General features: G+C 33.4%; 3 protein-coding genes across 4 annotated transcripts; 1 reads left to right on the forward strand and 2 right to left on the reverse strand.

The window, feature by feature from the left end:
• Positions 1 to 1,290: 1,290 nt before the first annotated feature.
• On the reverse strand, positions 1,291 to 4,549 carry LOC143915378 (uncharacterized). The gene is made up of 3 exons (XM_077435999.1): positions 4,351 to 4,549; positions 3,935 to 4,279; positions 1,291 to 2,664 (listed from the first exon to the last, which is right to left on the reverse strand). Exons 1-3 carry the CDS (start codon positions 4,456 to 4,458, stop codon positions 1,465 to 1,467), a joined length of 1,653 nt encoding a protein of 550 aa, XP_077292125.1. The 5' UTR covers positions 4,459 to 4,549; the 3' UTR covers positions 1,291 to 1,464.
• An 11,603-nt stretch (positions 4,550 to 16,152) lies between these two features.
• On the forward strand, positions 16,153 to 19,431 carry LOC143915461 (GTP-binding protein 10 homolog). 2 transcript variants are annotated; one of them, XM_077436126.1, is made up of 9 exons: positions 16,153 to 16,210; positions 16,574 to 16,659; positions 16,738 to 16,904; positions 16,985 to 17,118; positions 17,267 to 17,485; positions 17,576 to 17,680; positions 18,549 to 18,682; positions 18,756 to 18,879; positions 19,080 to 19,431. In XM_077436126.1, exons 2-9 carry the CDS (start codon positions 16,615 to 16,617, stop codon positions 19,295 to 19,297), a joined length of 1,146 nt encoding a protein of 381 aa, XP_077292252.1. In that variant the 5' UTR covers positions 16,153 to 16,210; positions 16,574 to 16,614; the 3' UTR covers positions 19,298 to 19,431. The 2 variants fall into 2 exon arrangements, with proteins under 2 accessions (XP_077292252.1, XP_077292251.1); XM_077436125.1 differs by having other exon boundaries at positions 16,158 to 16,382; positions 19,080 to 19,430.
• Positions 19,308 to 20,856, reverse strand: ClpP (Caseinolytic protease proteolytic subunit). The gene is made up of 5 exons (XM_077436142.1): positions 20,427 to 20,856; positions 20,135 to 20,348; positions 19,929 to 20,040; positions 19,738 to 19,855; positions 19,308 to 19,652 (listed from the first exon to the last, which is right to left on the reverse strand). The coding sequence occupies exons 1-5, from the start codon at positions 20,460 to 20,462 to the stop codon at positions 19,425 to 19,427; spliced, it is 708 nt and encodes a 235-aa protein (XP_077292268.1). The 5' UTR covers positions 20,463 to 20,856; the 3' UTR covers positions 19,308 to 19,424.
• Positions 20,857 to 21,377: the final 521 nt, after the last annotated feature.

Here is a 21,377-nt window from a genome sequence, read left to right on the forward strand (position 1 = left end):
TTGTATACTCGAAACTATATAATAAAAACAATTTATTCCAACAACACACCGCTATTTTGAAAATAAATGTGAATTCAATATATGTATAAAACTAAAATAAATGCGCTACAGGCAAATCTCAAAAAACCCACTTTTCCACTATTCTTATTAAATTACTCTGGATTTTTATAGGTCCTTCCCTAGTCTCGAACCCTTGAGCGAGTGCCATGCGTTTCCTTATTTACATATTACAAATATTCCAAGGATGATTACCGCCCAAATCATAATTTTTAATTGGTGGGGAAAAACTTGTTGCTATAACAAAATAAATATTGCCCAACAGCGGAGAGCACACTTTTTGCGGTTCGGTGATTATTCCGCAAAAAGCGATCTCGTGCACGTCACTAAAACCTCGATCACAGAACATCTGGCTCCCGAAAACTCTATCAATCGAAAGCCACCCAAGCGAAATATTTTATTGACGAGAACTCGAGTGCCAGATATTCCGTATTTGTGATTTTTGTGGTAACGATTGTCGTGCGCGCGATCGCAATTTACGCAATAATCCTTTAAACACTTTTTACATCGAATAATACAAATATATTTAGACAAAACAATTTAAAAATGTCGCAAATTTTATGGTAATTAGTGTTATGGGGAGTAGACGAATGAAACGACTGACATGTTGATGCACGTGCTTTATTTATGACAGCTGAAGGCAGAGTGAGGTAGCTACTCTGAACACACGTCGACTTGGTCCCCAATCGCAGGAAGGTGACCAAACTCGACCATGTCGTATAGCGAGCCGCCACAGTGTGATTAGTCTCTTATTTTATTTCTTGAACCCTCTTCAGTTAAGTTAAATTAGCATGTGATACAAGGTGACGTATGGACAAAATAAATTGCTAATGATTTATGTATAATTTGAATTTATATATAAAAAAAAACATTATTATTTTGAATAAAAACATCAATAAATTTTTTCTACCGCCATCTATGTTTAAAACTAATAAACAAACGTCAACGGTAAACGTCACCGAGTATCTCGCCGGGCAGATTTGAAAAGCTTCTTAAACGATCTTTTATATCTATCGTAATGGCGGAGGATCCATTTACTTATATTGATGACCAAAATGAGCAATATGGCAAAGTATTAAAACGATCGGATAAGAGGCAAACTTTTTCCTGAATTGTAATCGTAAGTGAAACGTAAAGGAGGTATGTAATAAAAAAAAAAATGGTTTCAATTGACTACTCATTGATTTTTCATTGCGAAAGAGCTATATTTTTTAACATATTCTCCTTTTTTTTCAGCGTACAAAATGATATTAAATTATCAGTAAAGAATAGTGATTCAGAAAAATACTTCATTCGATTGGGAAAGTAAAATTTGTGCGAGTAGGTATTGTAACTCCAATAAAAGAGTATAATTTAAATATTAATTTATTTAGTAAACAATTACTGTTCAGATGCAACCTTAAACATTTAAATAACATCGTTATATACATTTGATTCGGGTGGCTTGTCCCCACTGTGACATCCCATATGCCGTTTTAAATGCTTATTTGATACAAAAGAACTTGAGCATATTTCGCAAATGAACGGTTTATCCCCAGTGTGGTGCCTCATGTGTAACTTCAAGTCATACTTTTTAAAATAGCTCTTCGAACAGAGGTTACATTTGTACGGCTTTTCCCCGGTGTGACTCCTCATGTGCTCCTTCAAGTTCCAGTTCCTCAAAAAACTTTTCGAACACACTTCACATCTGAACGGATTCTCTTCGTCGTGAATTTTCGTGTGACATTCTAATATTTTCATTGAACCAAAGGACTTTAAGCATATTACACATTTATATGGATTCTCTCCGGAGTGATGTTTCATGTGTTGTTCTAGGGTGTTATTCGAAGGAAAGCATTCAGAGCAAATTTCACACTTGTGCGGCTTTCCCCTTGTGTGAATAGTGACGTGTCTCTTCAAATCGCTGGTGTAGAGGAAGCACTTTGAACAGAACTCGCATTTGTGTGGTTTTTCTTCGACGTGAAGTTTTACATGACGATCTAGGCTTTTGTTCGAAAAGAAAATTTTCGTACACATGTAGCATTTGAACGGTTTTTCCCCGGTGTGCTGTTTCAGATGTATTTTCAAGTCGCAATTTTTCCCGTAACGCTTCGAACAGATTTTACATTTGTACAGTTTCTCTGCGCCGTTGTGTACTTTCATGTGTAATTTGAGATTCCAGTTCGACACAAAGTACTTGGAGCAAATCTCGCACTTGTGTGACTTTTCCCCACTGTGATGTTTCAAGTGTAATTTCAAATCCCACTTTCTTACGAAACACTTGGAGCAGACGTCACACTTGTGCGATTTTTCCCCAGTGTGATGTTTCATATGAAGTCTCAAGTTCCAAATGTTTAAGAAACATTTCGAACACACCTCACATTTGTGTGGCCTTTCTCCAGTATGGATTTTCATATGAGCTTTTAAACTGAACTTTTCTGTAAACACTTTTAAACATATATCACATTTGTGTTCCTTTTTCTCGCTGTGAACTTTTAAATGCTCTATTAAACGATTTTTGGTAATGAAACCTTCAGTGCAAACATCACATTTGTATGGTTTTCTTTTAGTTACTTTTTTAAATATATTTTTAGTGCGGTGATTTGAAGATAATTTTTCTCTATTCACCTGCAAATTTCAGAGTGAAAAATAAAATTCTAGTATATAAAATTAAGAGTATCATTCTCTCCATGACCCAATTCCTCATCAGTTTTTTCATTCAAAATTTATTTTATTTTTACATAGACATATACGAGGAAGGCCTAACAGGTAAAGCTCAATGCGCCTTCCTAGAAAATTAATAATTAAAGAACACGAAATTAAGAATTAATTATTTAATTAATCTATAGAGACATCTATGAATTTAGACTTGTTCATAATTTTTTACATATTGTACACAAATCAAATTCTATAAAGGATATACTTGGAGTCACAAATATCCAAGTCTGACCAGCAGCATTAAAGATTAGCACGGGATCGAACCCGGTAGTCTCTCGGTGCTAAAAATAAACACAACCACCGAGCAATACTGCATACATGTAAGCTTATTATAAATTATTTAAAATATCAAAGCTTTAGCTACTGAGTTTCGTTACTACTATAATACAGATACTATATACTAAAAATATATATACAGATATACTCAGGGCTGTTTTTTGAAAAAAAAGGTGCCGGAACTCACTTCTTGTCAAGTTTTTGTATTGGAAAAGATTATATTCAAATTATATTATATAGAATATTCGTTTGAAACATAAAACATTCCGAGGCAAAAAGGTGCCGGAACGCAGTTCCACCGCGTTACATAAGAAAAAAAAAGCCCTGGATATACTATATACAGATATATACTACATGTATACAGATATATACTGTATACAGATATTATACAGATAGATATACTACAGATAGTAGAAGGAATTGGCATTCGAAATTGAAGAAATAATTCATTAAAAATTGAAATTGAAGAAATAATTCATTAACAGTTTCAAATACTGAATACTTTCACTCTTCACTACTTATTGCAATGTAGCTAGTTCAGAAGTGAAGTCTTAGAGTTAAAGCTTTGTTAACAGAAATAATTTTAAATAAGAGATGAAAAAAAAACACTACAATTGTACCTCATGCTAGGTCATTGTCCTTTTAAATTTAAAAGTTGAAAAATCTGCATTCTGTTACATTATTGATGGTGTTCTGTTCAATACTAACTGATAACAATGTATTAATTTGTGTCAATTGACGTTTAAATATGTACTATTTCAATCTAAATGGCCAAAAACTATCACATAGCAAACGATTGGTGTTTTACTTGTATTCAGACGACAAAAACTGACGAGGATTGGGCCTCAGCAGAGAATTGTACCATTTTATATTATGTGAATAATTTATTTATGATAAAAATTACCATAGAGCATTTTCCTGGAACATTATTTCGCTCATTGCTTGACGAATGTTTATCAATACTAATATTTGAGTCCTTCAAACTGGGATGAGTATTTTCAACTTTCTTTGTTGTGATGTGTTTGGAATTGTTTTCATCTACATTGTTCGATTGCCTTTCATCATTCTCATCCTCCCAGACTAAATCGTCTAGAAGTACTTCTTCATTTTTAATACCCGAACACGTCGGCAATCTCAGTCTTACGGTTTTATCATTTTGAATGCAACAATCTTTGAAATCGGTGAATAATTTCAGATTGGATTTGCACAACAGACATACTGCGTCCGGCAGTCCATCGTCCCGTTCCACCTGTAAGTGAAATACACATTAAAACATCTCGTAAGTTCGGATGAGAGTTTATGTTTTGACAGATCACTAGCCTGGAGATGACAGCAACTTTGGATGTGTCTTGCTAGAGAGTATGGATTGTCATAAATAGGGACGGAAGATGGGGCTGGAGTAGAACGCAGACAAAGACGACACTCCATAGTGCCGTACTCTTTACTGTCATGTCATTTTAACCGTCTGTCAAAGTGACAGTTGCTTACTAGTATGACTTGTATTTGTATGCTTACCAATGGTACGGTAACCAGACCGATAAACACAACCAGATTGGGTTCGGTGATTACTAGTCAAATGTGAACCGGTCACAGGACAACCGGTCGCTCTAGATCGGTCACACGTGATCACCCGTCACACTAAAACTGGTCACGAGAAAACTGGTCACACCCTAAAATCGGTCAACCAGTTTTCTCGTTGACTGTGCGCGCGCAGAATACGGGAGGAAAAGTATGTTCCTCTTGTTCCTGTTGAATCCTGCTCGCGCAAATTAAGTGAGTATGTACCGTTTGGTTCGGTGATTACTGGTCACAAATTACTCGTCACAAAGTCACTAAAATCTCTATAACGGAACATCTGGCAGCCGAAGAGTCCACCATACTAACGATAACTATCATAGTAACGAGAACTTGAGTGCCAAATATTGTGTATTCGCGATTTTCATGGCAAAAATTGTCTTTGTGACCACCCCAATGTGACGAATAGTCCAATTACCGTACCGTTTACCATGCACCCTTTTTTTTTAATCTTTCGACTTAAGATCTTTCGATTTTCGATCTTTACCTTCCGATATTTGCGTTTTCGGGCGTTTCACATTCGGGCCCGTGAGGTAGACCCGTATGTGTAATTCTACAGGCACGATTTGATAACGTATGTAATATTCTTCCATATCTTTGGCGATTCTTGCATATCTTTAGCAATTCTTTCATATCTTTAGCGAGTCTTCCATATAGCCAGCAGCATAGCTCGGACGTTAAGCTTCTGCTTACCGTCAAGAAGGTGCCGGGTTCTATCCCTGAATGAAAATGAATTTTTCAGAGTATGCTGTTGGTCAGACCTGGATTTGTGACACAAGGTTGATCGTTTCCTATCAGAGTTTGCCAATTTTCTCTGATTTCATTGTTGAAACGATTCCCGGAAAAAAAAAAATTGGCTAAAAATCCTTCCTACCTACTATGTCACCACTATTTGAAAAATTTGATTGATGTACAATAAAAATTTATGTACAATTCATAGATGTCTCGTTAATTTGCGAGTTTTTTCAGTGTCTCGCAATTCAACGACTTATAATAAAAATGCTGTATTTGTATTTGTAATTGGCCAGGAAGGCGCATTGGGATTTACCTGTAAGGCCTTCCTGGTATATATGTAAAAAATAAAATAAAATAAAATATCGAGGTATTTTTTACAAGCTTTTTATTGGTCTTTTAATTAGTCTAATATTAAATGTGTGAACGAAACAGGTTGTACAGCTTTTTATTTATGTTAAAAGGTGTAAGTTCAATTTTTTAATACCAAAAACATGACACCGGAATTACGTGAGTATATAAATGAACAACACTTCCAATAACGATGCATTCATCTTCAGATCACCAAACGAAAATTGTGTATACGGGCAGTGCCGGCCTATGGCGCCCTCGGGCAATTTTTTTAAGCGCCACAATTTTTTTTTTTTTTTTAAATGGGTTACTATCCTCATTTTCCGGGCTTGAGACCGGCAGTAAAGTGCTTAGCAAGAGGACTTAAAAATAAATAAATAAAGTGATAATTCAGAAGTGAACTTTCCAAGCCTTTCTTTCAGCAAAATCTATAATTAATGCTGAAAAATTAAGATTTTCAGCGATATAATTTTCAGTAGATAGAGTTTCAAAACTGGAAAGTCTATTTTGTGACATTGTAGACTGGGGATAAGTTTTAGGTTTCGAAAAACTACGTCCTCCACTTGATACAGATTCAGACAGTGTCAGCAAAATTCGCATAGCAACCCAAATGTTCGGATACAAATTTTGTAAATCATGCTGTTTTATAAAATTTAATATAATGAGTGGATTTATTTTATCTTGAAATTTATTTGAAAGAAAGGCTTTTGAATAAATAGGTTTATTACTAATAATATCACATTTTTTATTCACGGTGAGATTAATTTGAAGACCGGCTCTTTCCAGTAGATTGTTTAAATTAAAGGGCCTTTAGCGCTTTAATTTAAAATTTCAAAGCGCCTTCGGCGCATCGACTCAGCCCCCCCCCCCCTAAAACCGGCACTGTATACGGATATGCTATTAAAGAGCGCTATTTTCATTTATTGATAAAATGTTATTGCGAGTGATCTTTAAATACTTACACGCAAATATTTTTGTTGATAAAAAATTATGTAACGAAATTTGTAACTTAAAATTGCACATTTCATAAAATTGTCGAAATATCTGCCGAAACAAAAAATAATGGTGTTTTAATTAAAATAAACCTTCGAAAATCGTTACAACACATAAATTACAATGGGGTAGCGGCTGTGTAAATATATTTTTTTTGAATTTTCATTTTATTTTTTAAGGATTCTACTTGATACAGAACGATTTTTCCAACTAAAGCTATTTCCAAATTCTAAAATTCACTGCTTTCGATGTGCACTAAAGTAGTCTTGTACATATGTACATAGTCTCTGTAGTCTTGATTGCATTTCCTGCTACCATTTTTTGTGGCATTTTAAATAAATGTGTGTTCTGCACGAGACATTTATAGCATAATTCTTATATCGATATCAATATAAACCGAATTATAAACCGAAGTGGTTATTTTCCTGTTCGAAAAATCAAAAATGTTGTTTCCACACAGACACGATGTTTTTCACACTACTTTTATTTTATTTTTTTGGGCAAAAGTAACTCAATCCAAAAAAATGTTATCTGGACATATCGAATTATAATTCGATATGTCCAGAATGTTGGAAAATCAGAATAAACGTATTACAGGCCACCAGTATTTTTAAATATTGCTAAACCCAAAACGTTATATTTAATGTTTTGCGAGATATTTCTGGATTTATTTATTTCTGGTTATATTAATATAACGGCTCATATGTTCAATACATATATGTACATACAGATTTTTGTGAAGGAAGAAAATACATATATGTTTGTATCTACTTTTACCAGTTCAAATCGTGATATTATATAACTGATATCATCCATATAATTTATTCTTTCCCAAAATGATAGTTCCATATCATTTTTCTTTCCCACAATACAGATTCATATGTACATATGTATGTGTAATTCCACAGGCAAAATTTGATAACTTATGTAAAATTCTTCAATATCTTTGGCAACCAGGCATTTTTTACAAGCTTATTATTAGTCTAATAAGATGAAAATTAAGTTTTGTTCCACTATGGTCGATTTGTGTGAACGAAACAGGTTGTACAACTTTTTATTTACGCTAAAAGGTGTAAGTTCAATTTTTTAATATCTAAAACATGACACCGGAGTTACGTGAGTATATAAGTGAACGACACTTCTAAAAAAGAAGCATTCATCTTCAGATTACCAAAAGAAAATTGTATATACGGGTATGCTATTAAATAGCGTTATTTTCATTTAATGATAAAATGTTATTACTAGTGATCTTTAAATACTTACACACATATATTTTTCTTGATAAAACTGTTTGTAACGAAACTTGTTAAAAATTTTTTTTTGCCTAGATATATTTTAAATCAAATTCGTAAAATTCCACATTTCATGAAATTGTCAAAATATCTGCCGAAACTACTAAAACGGCGTTTAAATTAAATAAACCTTCGAAAATCGTTACAAATCATAAATTTCAATGGGCCAGCGGCAGTGCAAATATATTTTTTTAGAATTTTCATATTATTTTTTAAGTCTTCTACTTATTCTACTGTCTTTTCCAACTTAAGATGTTTCCAAATTCCAAAATTCGCTGTTTACATATATAGACTAAAGTACCTATGTACATACATACATATGTATATATGTAAATACATTTGTTGTCTTGATTGCATGTCCTGCTACCATTTTCTCCGGCATTTTAAATAAATATATGTTCTTCGTGAGACGATTATAGCAAAATTCTTATATCAATATGAAAGAAAAATAACAAACTTTATAAACCAAAGTGGTTATTTTTCTGTTCGAAAAATCGAAAATTTTGTTTTCACACTGACACGATTTTTTTCACACTACTAAACGAATCAAGCTGAAATATTTTTAAGAACATTTCATGAAATGAGCAATTTCGCGAATTGATTGTACGTATAATATACATATGTACATACGTATATGAATATTCATATTCCAGGAACGATAAGATGTATAAAATATGTACGTTGCTATTTTTACTTATCGTAACTATGGAGAATTCAAATGTTGTTCTATGGAGAGTTCAAATGCAGCCAGAAGATTCCTCAGCCACGGTTCCACATAATAATAAGAACATACGTGTTCAGAAAGTCACAGTACGGTTACAATGCGCTTCGAATCAGTTTACTGATTCCTCAGGAAATTGTCAAGAAATAAATTCTTGGGGAAATTAAGTACATAAAAAATGAAAACACATTGAAAAATATACATATTATTATATTATCCATGGTATTTAATAATAAATATTACATTTTAATTCTTGTTTTATTTTGCATCCTTTTAAATATCGTTTCAGCACCCCCCTTTGTTTCTTTTCCGAACATCTGTCTACACCAGTACTATTCAAACTATGGTCCGCGGCCCATTACCGGTCCGCGGAGAAAGACGTATGTAATTAAAAATATAAAACAATAGCTTATGTCAGAACTATTTCAAAATATAGACTGGATAGCCAAGCTAGCTTATTCGACAGATATTTTTTGCATTTTGAATGACCTTAACTTATCCATGCAAGGAAGAATGTCATCTTGTTTCACAATGGCAGATAATACAGATGGGTTGAAACGAAAACTAAAAACATGGAAGATTCGTGTTTCAAAAGATTGCTATGACATGTTTCACAATTTGGCTGATATTATTTACGAACAGTGATGTAGTGCTAAATTTTGAGGTGCCGGTACGCTCGATTTTGCACGTTTTTTGCATTATGCAAGAAATGCATCGAGTGTATCCTCAAAGCAATCTTCGAGCGATGAATGTATCCTTAGTTCATGAGACAAAGCCGTTTGTTTGTTCGTCGCAGCCCCTGAGAACGCTACCTACCCTCATGTACCGATAGCACAATTAAACATCGACCCTAGACAATGGTTTGAGCTGTCATAAGCGAAAAAAAGGTCCAGGACCCATTTATTTCGTTAATGGGTCCATGAATGGGGACCAATATTTAAATGTGCTAGAGATACATCTGGTGCCTCACATAAGGCCTGGTGGTATCCTTGATCCTGACAGCATTTTTATACATGACAGCACTCCTTGTCATCGAGCTTGGGTTAAAAAGTATTGCAAACGTGGTAAAACTTTTTTAAAGTTTTATACTATTTCAATTTTTGAAATTTTTATGCCGGGTCGCGTACCAGTGCCGATAAAAGGTGGTGGGGCGCCGTACTGGCGCGTACCGGCTATTCTACAACCCTGTTTACGAAGATATAATCAGTTGTCATTTGACAAATTTATCAGAGCGATTCGATTTCTATTTTCCACCAGATGACGATCCACTAAAGGGAAAAGGATGGATACGAAATCCATTTTTGCCATGGAATTATGATATATCACCTAATTTGGAAGATAAACTAATTGAACTGACTGCAAATCAAGTATTAAAAAAAATGCTTTCAACCATATATGTACATACATATATAGCCTTTTTATTTTGAAATATGATGCTGGTCCATGAGAATTACTGAAAAATATATACTGGTCCGCCGCATGAAAAAGTTTGAGTAGCACTTGTCTACACCAGTAGTTCTCATGTGCAGCTACCAACACTTTATAGAGTAATATTTCACAATTTTATTTGTAAAATTATGAAATTGATTGAATACACCTGACTTATCCTTATTTTTTTTTCTTCGTAAAACGTAGGGTTGCCACCCTAGACTCAGGCCTTACTCGGAGGCTAAGACCAGCGATTGGCGGACAAGTTTCTTTTGCCCACAAAAATGGTTCACTATTGTTAACTATTTCAACTTGTTTCGGCAACAAGTGAGGGCTTTGGTGCCAAAACTTTACTATAATTGGGCTATCTATAATAAATCAATGATATTTAATCATGCAAATATGTTTGTGCTGTCATGAAATTTGATCGATTAAATATTTTTAAAAGTGTATCCATACAACTACGAGAAAACAAATATTATTATTGAAAAAAAAAAACATTTTATAGCGATATTAAAAACCGGTCGAGTTCGGTCAATTATTTTATAACAATTGGAAAACCCGCTGAGGTCACGATCGAAAGGTTACAATATTATATATATTTGTATTATTATTGTACCATAAATACATGAAAAATTGCGCAAAAAATCGCCAGCTATCAATTTTTTGCCACCAAAAAGAAATGAGTGATCTTACAGATTTTAAATCTATCACCTTTTCTTTCCTTTTAAATTCTTCATCTTTCGTTTCCTTTTAAATTCTTCAACTTCCTTTACCATTTAATCGAAAAAATCAGCAATCACATCTTTCAAAGACATTTTGTAAGCGTTTTAAGCTTTCAGTATAAAAAATGTGCCAGAATTCACATTTGGTTCATTTTTAATTCATTTCGATACCACATATGTAAAACATACGCTATATAAGATTAGATTTTTGTTTACGGTGGTTGATCCATCAATCATGTTTGAAATTTTAGTATTGTATTTTACGATTTCTTTAACAAATGTATGTCGAATGTCCATATATATAATATTATCAAGAGTGTCACACAAGAGTTGTACTATAAAAGTGACCGAAACTTCCGAAGAAGACGCATTCATCTTCAGATCAACAAAGGAGAAAGGAGAGTATACACAGGTATGTATGTACATATATTATTATATTAACGAGCGATATTTTCATTTATTGATATTTAAATATTATTTAATTACAGGGATAATAAAATGTATAAAGTATGCGCACTGTTGATATATTTACTTGTAAATTTCGTCAATTCGGGAATCTTAAGGCCACGACCGTGTCCATCAGACACGGTAGCTTTAGGAAATGGATGGTGTGAAACAAGTATACTATGTAAGTCTAGGATATCATATATTGAATGTGAAGAAGGAGAAACGCCAGAAAAAGGAAAATGTGGAATTTCGAAAGAAGAAAAAGAGTGCAATGGTCCACTGGAAGTCTTCGGGATTCCACTACAATGCAAGAATAACGAAAAACCTGATGCGGTTGGAATATGTAGGAAAATATTTGAAACGATGACCCCAAAGGTCTAAAAGTGTCACAATTTGATTTTAGAAGAATAAATTTCATAATACTTCATATACGTATGTATGTATATTTACCCATGTATATATATTGGAATTGAAATGCTAAATGAAGATTCACATTCGCAGTATGCAAGGCTGGCGCGGCCATCTTGTTCTCCTTGGGTATGCGATTAATGCTTGGCGCCCCCCACCAACCCCTCCTCTTTTATTGTCTTGACAATCTAAATCCTAGAACAGTGGTTATTAACCTTTTTCGGCTTAACCTTAATGTTTGGCTCTATGCTAGTGAGTAGCATTCGTAAGTCTCCACGAGCACCTATTTCCAGTCGGTTTCTATTTTCGTGATGAGTTTCATAACTGCACTAAATCCACGTTCTACTAAATATGACAATTGGAAAGCAATCAACAGATTCTGGACAGTGAGCATAATGCAGGATATAAAATTGGTATTTGTTTTTGTAACCAGAATTCGTGGTATCCTTGTTTACACATTGGTTTCAAATGCTTATTTGTGGATTATTCAATGAATTGATCATGTATTAGTATGGATTCATCTGATTTCGTGGGTCTACTTACAAAAGGGTACAACATCCAATCTGGGATAACCAAGTGAAGAATGTCTTCAAATCTTTGGCTGAGGTAAGAATGAAGTGTTGACAATAAGTAAGCAAATCTTCATCTCGTTTTTGCAATTTTGAAAGATTTGGAAACTGACAGCATTCCCCTCTCACCAAGTTTTGTTTGTTTAGAAAAATTATCGCAAAACTTCATCTATTGTTATTACGTATATATAAAGTAAAAATTGTAACAAATGCAGATATTATACTTTTAGTTTTGATTAATTTTAATTGATCACCTTGTGGCTTCAAATTGGTTTCGTTCAATTTGGTAAGTAAGTTAGTCATATAAGCTATGTAAATTTATTAATTAATTAAATTGAGCCGCAAATCATTGACTTTATTTTCCAGGAATTCCTACATTGAATCAAAGAGTGCTTAAAACCGATCCTTTTAAATAACCAACGAACGGTGTTAAATAGTAAGCGATACAGTCTTCATCATTTTCCAAACAAAGTTGAGAAAATAATCCCTCATTTAAAGCACTTCTTTTGATTTTATTAACTGCTCTAATGACATAATCTAGTGAGCTATGCAAGCGTTCACTAAGATTTTTGGCGACTACATGGTATCGATGAATGACACAATGTATCTACAGATATTTTTGTCACAAATATTTTTTTATATTACACTTTTCACGGACCCTTCAACGTTGTCCAAGCACCCCCAAATTATTTTTAATTTGTCACAGACCCCCTCAAGACAGACCACAGACCACAGACCAGGGACCCCTGGGGTCCACAGGAACCACATCGGAAACCATTGGCTTAGAATGTCCGTGTTCGTTTATGAACGTCTTGCATTTTTTCGAGCGCGTTGTCCCCATTTTGGACGAGCCATTATATTGAGAAAAAGTTAACAAATGATTCAACATAATTAGTGATTTTTTACCAACCGTAACTTATAAATAAGATAAATACGTTAAACCAACTAAATAGAGAAATGATTATACTATTCCGAAGTGTCCATATTTTTTTCATATCATATTTTTGACGTATTTCAGGCACCATTTCCTTTGCGGCGCCTACGTGTATAGTACACTTCGCACACACCAAAAGCCGACCCTCCTTATCTAAAATTGTAAATAAATATATGTTTCAAAGTGAAAATTTCATAATGAAAATTCAAAATGCGTGAGTTTCTCTGCGTTAGCGCTCAAGCTTGTATTAGTAATTTTATAACATCTGTTTGTGTCATTAAGCAAAGTATGTTATTAATAATAAATATAATTTAATTGTTATTTTGTTTTTTTTCTTTTTTGTGTTATATTTTTTGACCATTGTGGCGCTTTAGGAATTCCTGTTATGCCACAATGGTCTGTTTAAAATAAATAAATAAATAAATAAATATAGATAAAGATACCTATATTATAGATAAAGTCATAGGTTGGTTACATTTGATTTTTTTGTCATATTTATAATAAATAGGGTTACCAGGCGTCCGGATTTCCGAATGTTCCGATTTATTACTTATAATACCACGTTCCGATATGCTCTCAGAAATTCCCGATTTGCAAAAGAAAATTTTAAAATCGAACTAAAAAAGATTTGATTTCACCGCAGTTTTTGAATGCTTGGTATAGGTCTGTTACCGAAAGTTGGCACGAACAAATGCGCGTGTGCAGTGTCAGTGAATAGGTATATAGCATGCTGTTACACTGCATTCAATAATAAAATAAAGACGCCATGTCCCTTTCGCGCGCTTCTGTGAGAGTATGAGAACGCGCCAACTCTAAGTAACAGACCTGTAAGTAAGAATGAAAGTACTGAGAATAATAAGTGATGCAAAGAGTTTTTCGAGAATAATTAGACGCAGAAATTATTTTAAAAAATTTAGCAGGAGATGAAAAACATTAAAAAGATTTATGTCGTATTTTTTTATTGTTTCTGTAAAAAAAAACATGTTATGGAAACGTGGTGAGAATGGATTTAAATAATATGTATATTCATTATATAAAAAAGTTTAATCATAGCCTCAAAAAGGTTAAGAAACCCTGATGCATATATGTATGTCAAATGCAAAACTCACAGCATAAAAGTGAACGATTAGATTCATTGATGATCAATTATCTTCGAGTCATCAAACTACATAGATACTGTACAATAAACATCATATACAGGTGTGTACAAAATATTATAAACTAGTCTTTTTGTTGATAAAATAACACGCAATGAAATTATTAAATAATATAATTATATGTACATTATTTATATTGCAGGAACAATAAAATGTATAAAATATATATGGTGCTATTTTTACTTAATATTGTAAATACGGGGAATTCGATGGCTATAATGCGACAGTGTCCCCCAGGATCTGAAGAACATCATTTATGTATGCCGATCAAAAAATACATAGAAACAGGATTAAGGAAGATTATGGTAAAAACAGCGGCTATTTCTCCATTGCAATGCCAGAAAAATTACTTTCCTGATTCCCAAGCAATGTGTAGACTCATAAATACTTTTGGCTTCTCTTAAGTTGCAGATGAAATGAACTATTGTACATATGTATTTATATAAGCAAAGCTAGAAATACATGTATGTATACATATATATATATATATATACTATAAAATATTGAAATATATTACAAAACAATATTGGTGTGTGATATAAAACTCATTTTCCTTCATTCTTATTTTACTTCCTTATTTTATCTCCATTTACATAGATACCATTCCAGCATGACTCTATGCATATAATAATACATTATATGGATAATCCACACCCGAATAATTATTGTCAGAATTGTTTACATTTATCATTTCTTGTGAATTGAAATCCTTTATATCGACATTGCAATTTTGATATTCAGGAGGATTTATTGGTTTAGTAGGATATTTGCTTAGTGAGGAATGATAATTGGGTAGGTTATTGTAAGAAGGGTAAGATACAGAACTTTTAGAAATATCCGCAGATGTGTCTAATTTGTTCAGAATTGCTTGGTTTATGACATTTATAATTAACGATTCAGCAAACATTTTTTGTTCCATGTCCTTAACATTTGCCATTTTACTGACGACATACTGTCCGAATGCTTCCGTATCATATGGTTTTTCACTCATTGAATTTATACTATCAGTCATAGATAATTCTCTCTCTTCATTTTCATCTTCGTTTCTCTTCCACCACAAATATCTGGAAAAAACTCCAGATATTTGTGGTGGTTTCTAAAATAAAATTATTAATAATTAAGATAATTTAACTGTATTTTAGATTGTACTTAAAAAAAAATGAACATTTCATTGACATTCCTTTGAATACTACTTATGAAACATTTCATTGAATACTACTTATCCAGTAGATACAAAAGTTATCTACTCAATATACTATGGGGAAACACTATTATAGTAAGCAATGCTTAAGTAGTTATTCACTTGATCCAAAAAATATGAACCCTGTCACATTACTACATATGAACTTTTATTTTTATACATATGAAGCTTTTATTACCCCAGTGGTGATCTTGTGCACTACTATCAGATAGGAATATTTTAATTTACATTGAATTATTATTTAAATCTGAATGACCAACGATTGACGTATTTCCCTTTTTATCAAATGTTAGTGATTAAAATTTAAATAACAAGTTTCCAGTTCAATTCCGTTCTCGATTATTATTCACTGATAAATAATTACAGTAGAAAATCTCTTAGGTCGCAAAGTTGACTTTATTCTGTTTTTGATATTGACAAATCTATGAATAGGTCGGTTATGAACTATCGCGACGGTTTCATATTGGAATAATTGCATTTTTTAAAACTATTAATGCTAAAACCAATGTATCACATTCAAATTATTTTCTCTGTTATCATAATTAATGGTATCTGTAAATTTAAATTGTTTAATGCGCAATAGTTTTTTATTTCATACAAATATTTTTTGTATCTGGCAACACTGCAAACGTCAAATTCGCACACCGGTATTAGATCAGTTTTGTTTGTTTTCCAGAATCGTTTCCAATCATCGTTTATTGATTTTATATAAGTTTAAAGTTACTAATATTGAATAATTTTTGGTTAATAACTGTTTTTGATCAAAATTATTTAGAACCCGATTTTGCAAGTTGCATTAGTAGAAAAACAAATTTTGAGGTTATATTTCATTTTACTTATTATGTGAAATGTAATAAAATATGCTTTCGATTTAAAGTACATAAATGCTATTTGTTGAAATTATATTTATACAGTTTGTACTTGAAAGAATAATTTCGCTTGAATGTGTTCATTCTTGAATCCAATCGTGAAAACGATCACCTCAATGTATATTATTAATCTATTTTCAGGCAATTTTCACGAGAATGAATTGAATTAAAATCACATCAATATGGTTTGGTTGACAAGATTTTTATCTGGCACGATGAAGTTCAGGGTATGTACAATTATTAATTATATAAGATTGTATGTTTATATGTGAATTATGATTTTATTTTCTAAACTAAACATACAGAAAGTACGCAAACATCTCCGTGGAACTCTGATAGACTCCACTCGACTTCATTGCATCGGCGGAGGTGGAGGCAATGGTTTCCCGAAGTATGGCGGAGTCGGCGGACAAGGTGGATGCGTCTATTGCATCGGTGAAGAAAACGTCAACTTGAAATCAGTCATATTGAAGTCAGTTTCATTTTTTCATGATATACGTACATACTCATATAATATAATCATTATTTGTGTGCCCGTTTCGATCCCATTAGTTATCCTAGCAAAACAATAGCTGCCAAACATGGTGAAAATAGTGTAAAGAAAAAAATCATCGGCAGTCCTGGCGAAGACACTATTATACCCGTTCCACTCGGTATCACAATATATTCGGAACACGTTCCAATAGGTAATGATGATACTGTTTACGCTATTTTTAGTTGATATGTATTGCAAAAGCAATTGACTGCGTTACAGTAAGCTCTACTAATATTCCAAATAGCTTGTACGCTGCGTATTGTTTGTAAAACTATTATTTATTTTTTTTAAATATTCAGGTGAAATCAACGAGGTGGGAGATACATGTATATTAGCCCGGGGCGGTCCCGGTGGAAGTAAGACTAATGAATTCCTCGGCCGTGAAGGACAAGCCCGCACAGTCGTTCTAGATCTGAAACTCATCGCCGATGTTGGATTTGTAGGATTTCCCAACGCCGGAAAGAGCACTTTGCTCAAAGCACTGTCTAGAGCTAAGCCGCGGATTGCTGCATATCCATGTACATGCAATTTAAATCAATCGAGTCAAAATTGATCAAATGAATCACTTTAAGTAGACGTCTACTAATTCAAATTATTACTCTTTTCAGTCACTACTATAATGCCTAATTTGGGTACGATCATTTTTCCTGACTTCAGACAGATAACCTTAGCCGATCTTCCGGGTCTGATCGAAGGGGCACATATCAACATCGGTAATACATAATAATACGCATTAACTATACAGTATACCATAGATGTAGAATAACCTAGATAAGCCATTACGTACACTTTTGGTCGGAGATGTTGTCGCCACCAACTGAGAGGTGCGGGGGGGTTTAACTAGCGGGGAAGTGGTGAAAAAAAAGGTCGACTTAGCGGTCAGCAACCAGTTTAGGTACATATGTACATGCACTGAAGTTTTATTTTATTTATAACTTTATTTTATTGGACACTCCGCGTGACAGTAAACCAAACTAATAAAGCCATATTAAGGAAAAAATATTTAGCTATATACACTATATTAAACTACAAATGTATGCTACTATGATAAAACCATCATTAACTATTACAATATTTAAACATTAGTAACTTCCACAAGGATCGATTTTAAAGCTAAAACTTTAATATTTAGTTCATTGTTTGTAGTTTTAAACTTAATGTCGATTTCTGAATTTCGTTCAGTGCCAACAAGATATTCGTGTGCATTTAGAGACATCTTTGGCAGAGGTTGTCGACCACTGTTCGATCACTGCATACAACACTACATACATCGCGCCGATATTTCATTATATGTTAAAATACTACTATAATTGAAGACATATATTAATTCTTACTTATGATATGTGTTTCCATCCGCCTTTTTATGTCTTTTTGAGTAATTGTAACACAATTTCACTGAATACGTTGGCATTTTCGAAAAACGTCAATCGACTTTCCGACTTAAAAGCTAACTAGCTACTGAGAAAGAGTATGCATGCACCAAAAGGGTGATCGGCTTAGAGCGTCAGGGCGTATCTATGTATTCTATATCTATGCAGTATACAGAAACATTTGAGTGATACTGTGTGTGTGTGTTCTCAGGTATGGGTCATAAGTTTTTGAAACATGTTGAAAGAACCAAATTGCTGTTACTTGTCGCCGACGTTCAAGGTTTCCAACTTACTCCCAGACACATTATGAGGAGTTGCTTTGAAACTGTCTTGCTTCTAAATAGGGTAAGTGTTCAGATTAAATTTGCTCTATTGTTGAAGCATGTCCTTAGATTATGTGATAAATTTTTGATTGTAGGAACTAGAATTGTATAATCCGGAGCTACTATCTAAACCAGCGATGCTAGTTATAAATAAAATGGATACTGAAAATGCGAACGAGTTGTTTATTGAAACTAAGGAAAAGTTAAAGAATGCTAAAGGTATAGTATTATGACACGCTTTCTTACACATATGCAATATCTCTCACATGGTACGTTTTCCTATAAAAAGTGACATATCTCCTCCACAAACCGTCCATATAATATATTTTTTGACTTCAGCCGTATGTTGTTGGGCACTTGAGGAATTCTGGGTATGTCTAATTTAATTCTTATTATAAAATATTGATATTCTTTCACAGAATTTGCCCACGTTTTAACGGACGACTTGCGTCCTACTGAGTTTCTTGAATTCGAAGATATCTTAGGAATATCAGCTATTAATAACGGAGACGACGTTAAGTCACTCAAAAATACCATACGGACGTTATTGGACTTAAACGAGGAAGAAAAATCTAACGAAGAAATCATAGACGGTATCAGAGATCGCATCAGAGAAAAAGGACCAGCTCTATCGTAGAAATATTAACTTAATATGTATAATATATTAGAAAGAAGTGATGTATGAAAGAAACCAACGTAAACACTGTTTTGTATAATTGTATTTGTAAAACGAAACTTTATATAAATATATCTGTACGATGAAACTATTCTTTTGGTGCGTTTTCTTTCTCGCCCATTTCTGGTGGATGTTCTAATATTTTATCGATGAGACCAAACTCCTGCGCCTCCTTTGGACTCATGAACTTATCTCGCTCCATCGATGCATGTACCTTCTCCAACGGCAGACCAGTGTGCTTTGCATACAATTGATTGATCTGATTTTTAAGCTTCATTATCTCCTCGGCTTGGATCTGAATATCCGTAGCTTGTCCCTGTACGACAATTCAACCGAATTTAATTATATTAATAAAATATATACATAAAAAAGAATGATTATATAAAATAGGTGAAATTTACATGTGTTCCACCAGATGGTTGGTGTATCATGATGCGAGCGTTTGGCAAAGCATGACGCATTCCTGGCTCTCCGGAGGCCAGCAGTAAAGAAGCCATACTACACGCTTGACCTACACACCTATTATAAGAATATACCTATTAATCATAGTTCCAATTTATTACGATATAGGTAGTATTTAGTTATATTGAACCATGTTGCTATTGGAGGGAGGATGTATTGCATTGTGTCGTAGATTCCGAGGCCGGCTGTGACGCTGCCTCCAGGAGAATTGATGTACATATGTACTGGTTTTTTACTAGATTCTATATATATATATATATATATATATATAAATGAAGAATAAGATTTTTGTTACAGTCTATGTATAATGAACTTATTATATAAAAGACAACTCACCGGATTGAAGGAAAAGAAGTTGTGCGACTACGAGCGAACTCATATCATCATGTATGGGACCCATCAGACATATAATTCTCTCTTTTAATAATCTGGAATATATGTCGTAAGCTCTTTCTCCGCGTCCTGTTTGTTCGACAACGATGGGAATTAGACCTAATTTATTAACCGAAGAGGCGTGAAAACAATGTTTGAAACTGACGTCATGATTGATCTGCAAGTAAACAAATCGATATGAGTAATAATAACACAAAAATTGTTAGGAATTTTTTAATAAAATATGGATACTTACCTTAAGATTTGCGAAGCGTCTGAATACTTTAATCATTTTAATGATTATGCATATAAATGTTGAGTAATATCAAATATTCACTTTCGCTCTGCAGAGAGAAAGTGGCGATACGATTAGGTTATAATAATGAACTGTCACTAGGATAAAGGTTGGCAGTAATGTTGCCATTTGAAAATAAACCATATAAAAATATAATATTTTAGATTGGTAACAAATTAAATGGCCATTATTTTAGGCAAACGGATAAACCATAATTCGCCAAAGTCACTAAAATCTCGATCACGGAACATCTGGCACTCGAGTTCTCGTCAGTAGAATATTTTGCGTGACAGATGGAGTTTTTGGGTGCCAGATGTTCTATGATTGAAATTTCAGTGACTTGCGCGAGATCGCTTTTTCACCGAACCATCTTAATCAACTTTCGATAAATAGTTATATAATTCAGTAAACGGATTATTGCGATCGCGTGCACAAAAATCGCGAATTCGGAATATCTGGCACTCGAGTTCTCGTTAGTACAATATTTCGCTTGTGTTCCTTTCGATTGATTGAATTTTTGGGTGCCAGATGTTCCGTAATCGAGATTTTAGTGAAGTGCACGAGATCGCTTTTTGCGGAATAATCATATAAATCAGTTGGCCAGTATTTCATTAACAAAAAGCCAGTATTATATTATTAAATGTCAGTATAAATTACAAATGGACAGTATAAAAATAATAAACGGTCAGTATAAAACTAATAAAGGTCTGTTCATACCTATCCAGCGCGACCCGTATCCTGCAGGTGTCATGCAAGCGCGGATAGTATTCTTTGGTACATTATATGGACGTATTCATACTCCATTCGCGCATGCGCATTTACGCATTCATGCGCGTCCATATAGAATGTACTAAAGAATACTGTCCGTACTTGCAGGATTCGGGTCGTGCTGGATAGGTATGAACAGACTTT

This window comes from Arctopsyche grandis, chromosome 8 (assembly GCF_051622035.1).
Source record: "Arctopsyche grandis isolate Sample6627 chromosome 8, ASM5162203v2, whole genome shotgun sequence".
NCBI classification, from domain to species: domain Eukaryota; kingdom Metazoa; phylum Arthropoda; class Insecta; order Trichoptera; family Hydropsychidae; genus Arctopsyche; species Arctopsyche grandis.

Bases quoted from the DNA above. Each gene is read 5' to 3' on its own strand.
- LOC143915461 (XM_077436126.1), top strand. From the start codon at position 16,615: ATGGTTTGGTTGACAAGATTTTTATCTGGCACGATGAAGTTCAGG. The intron at 16,660-16,737 runs GTATGTACAATT...CTAAACATACAG, and splicing joins CTGGCACGATGAAGTTCAGG to AAAGTACGCAAACATCTCCG. The intron at 16,905-16,984 runs GTCAGTTTCATT...CGATCCCATTAG, and splicing joins TTGAAATCAGTCATATTGAA to TTATCCTAGCAAAACAATAG.
- ClpP (XM_077436142.1), bottom strand. From the start codon at position 20,462: ATGATTAAAGTATTCAGACGCTTCGCAAATCTTAAG. The intron at 20,041-20,134 runs GTGAGTTGTCTT...ATATATATATAG, and splicing joins ACTTCTTTTCCTTCAATCCG to AATCTAGTAAAAAACCAGTA. The intron at 19,653-19,737 runs GTAAATTTCACC...ATTGTCGTACAG, and splicing joins AACCATCTGGTGGAACACAT to GGACAAGCTACGGATATTCA.
- LOC143915378 (XM_077435999.1), bottom strand. From the start codon at position 4,458: ATGGAGTGTCGTCTTTGTCTGCGTTCTACTCCAGCCCCATCTTCCGTC. The intron at 4,280-4,350 runs GCTAGTGATCTG...TTTCACTTACAG, and splicing joins AAAGTTGCTGTCATCTCCAG to GTGGAACGGGACGATGGACT. The intron at 2,665-3,934 runs GTAATTTTTATC...TGAAATTTGCAG, and splicing joins TTCCAGGAAAATGCTCTATG to GTGAATAGAGAAAAATTATC.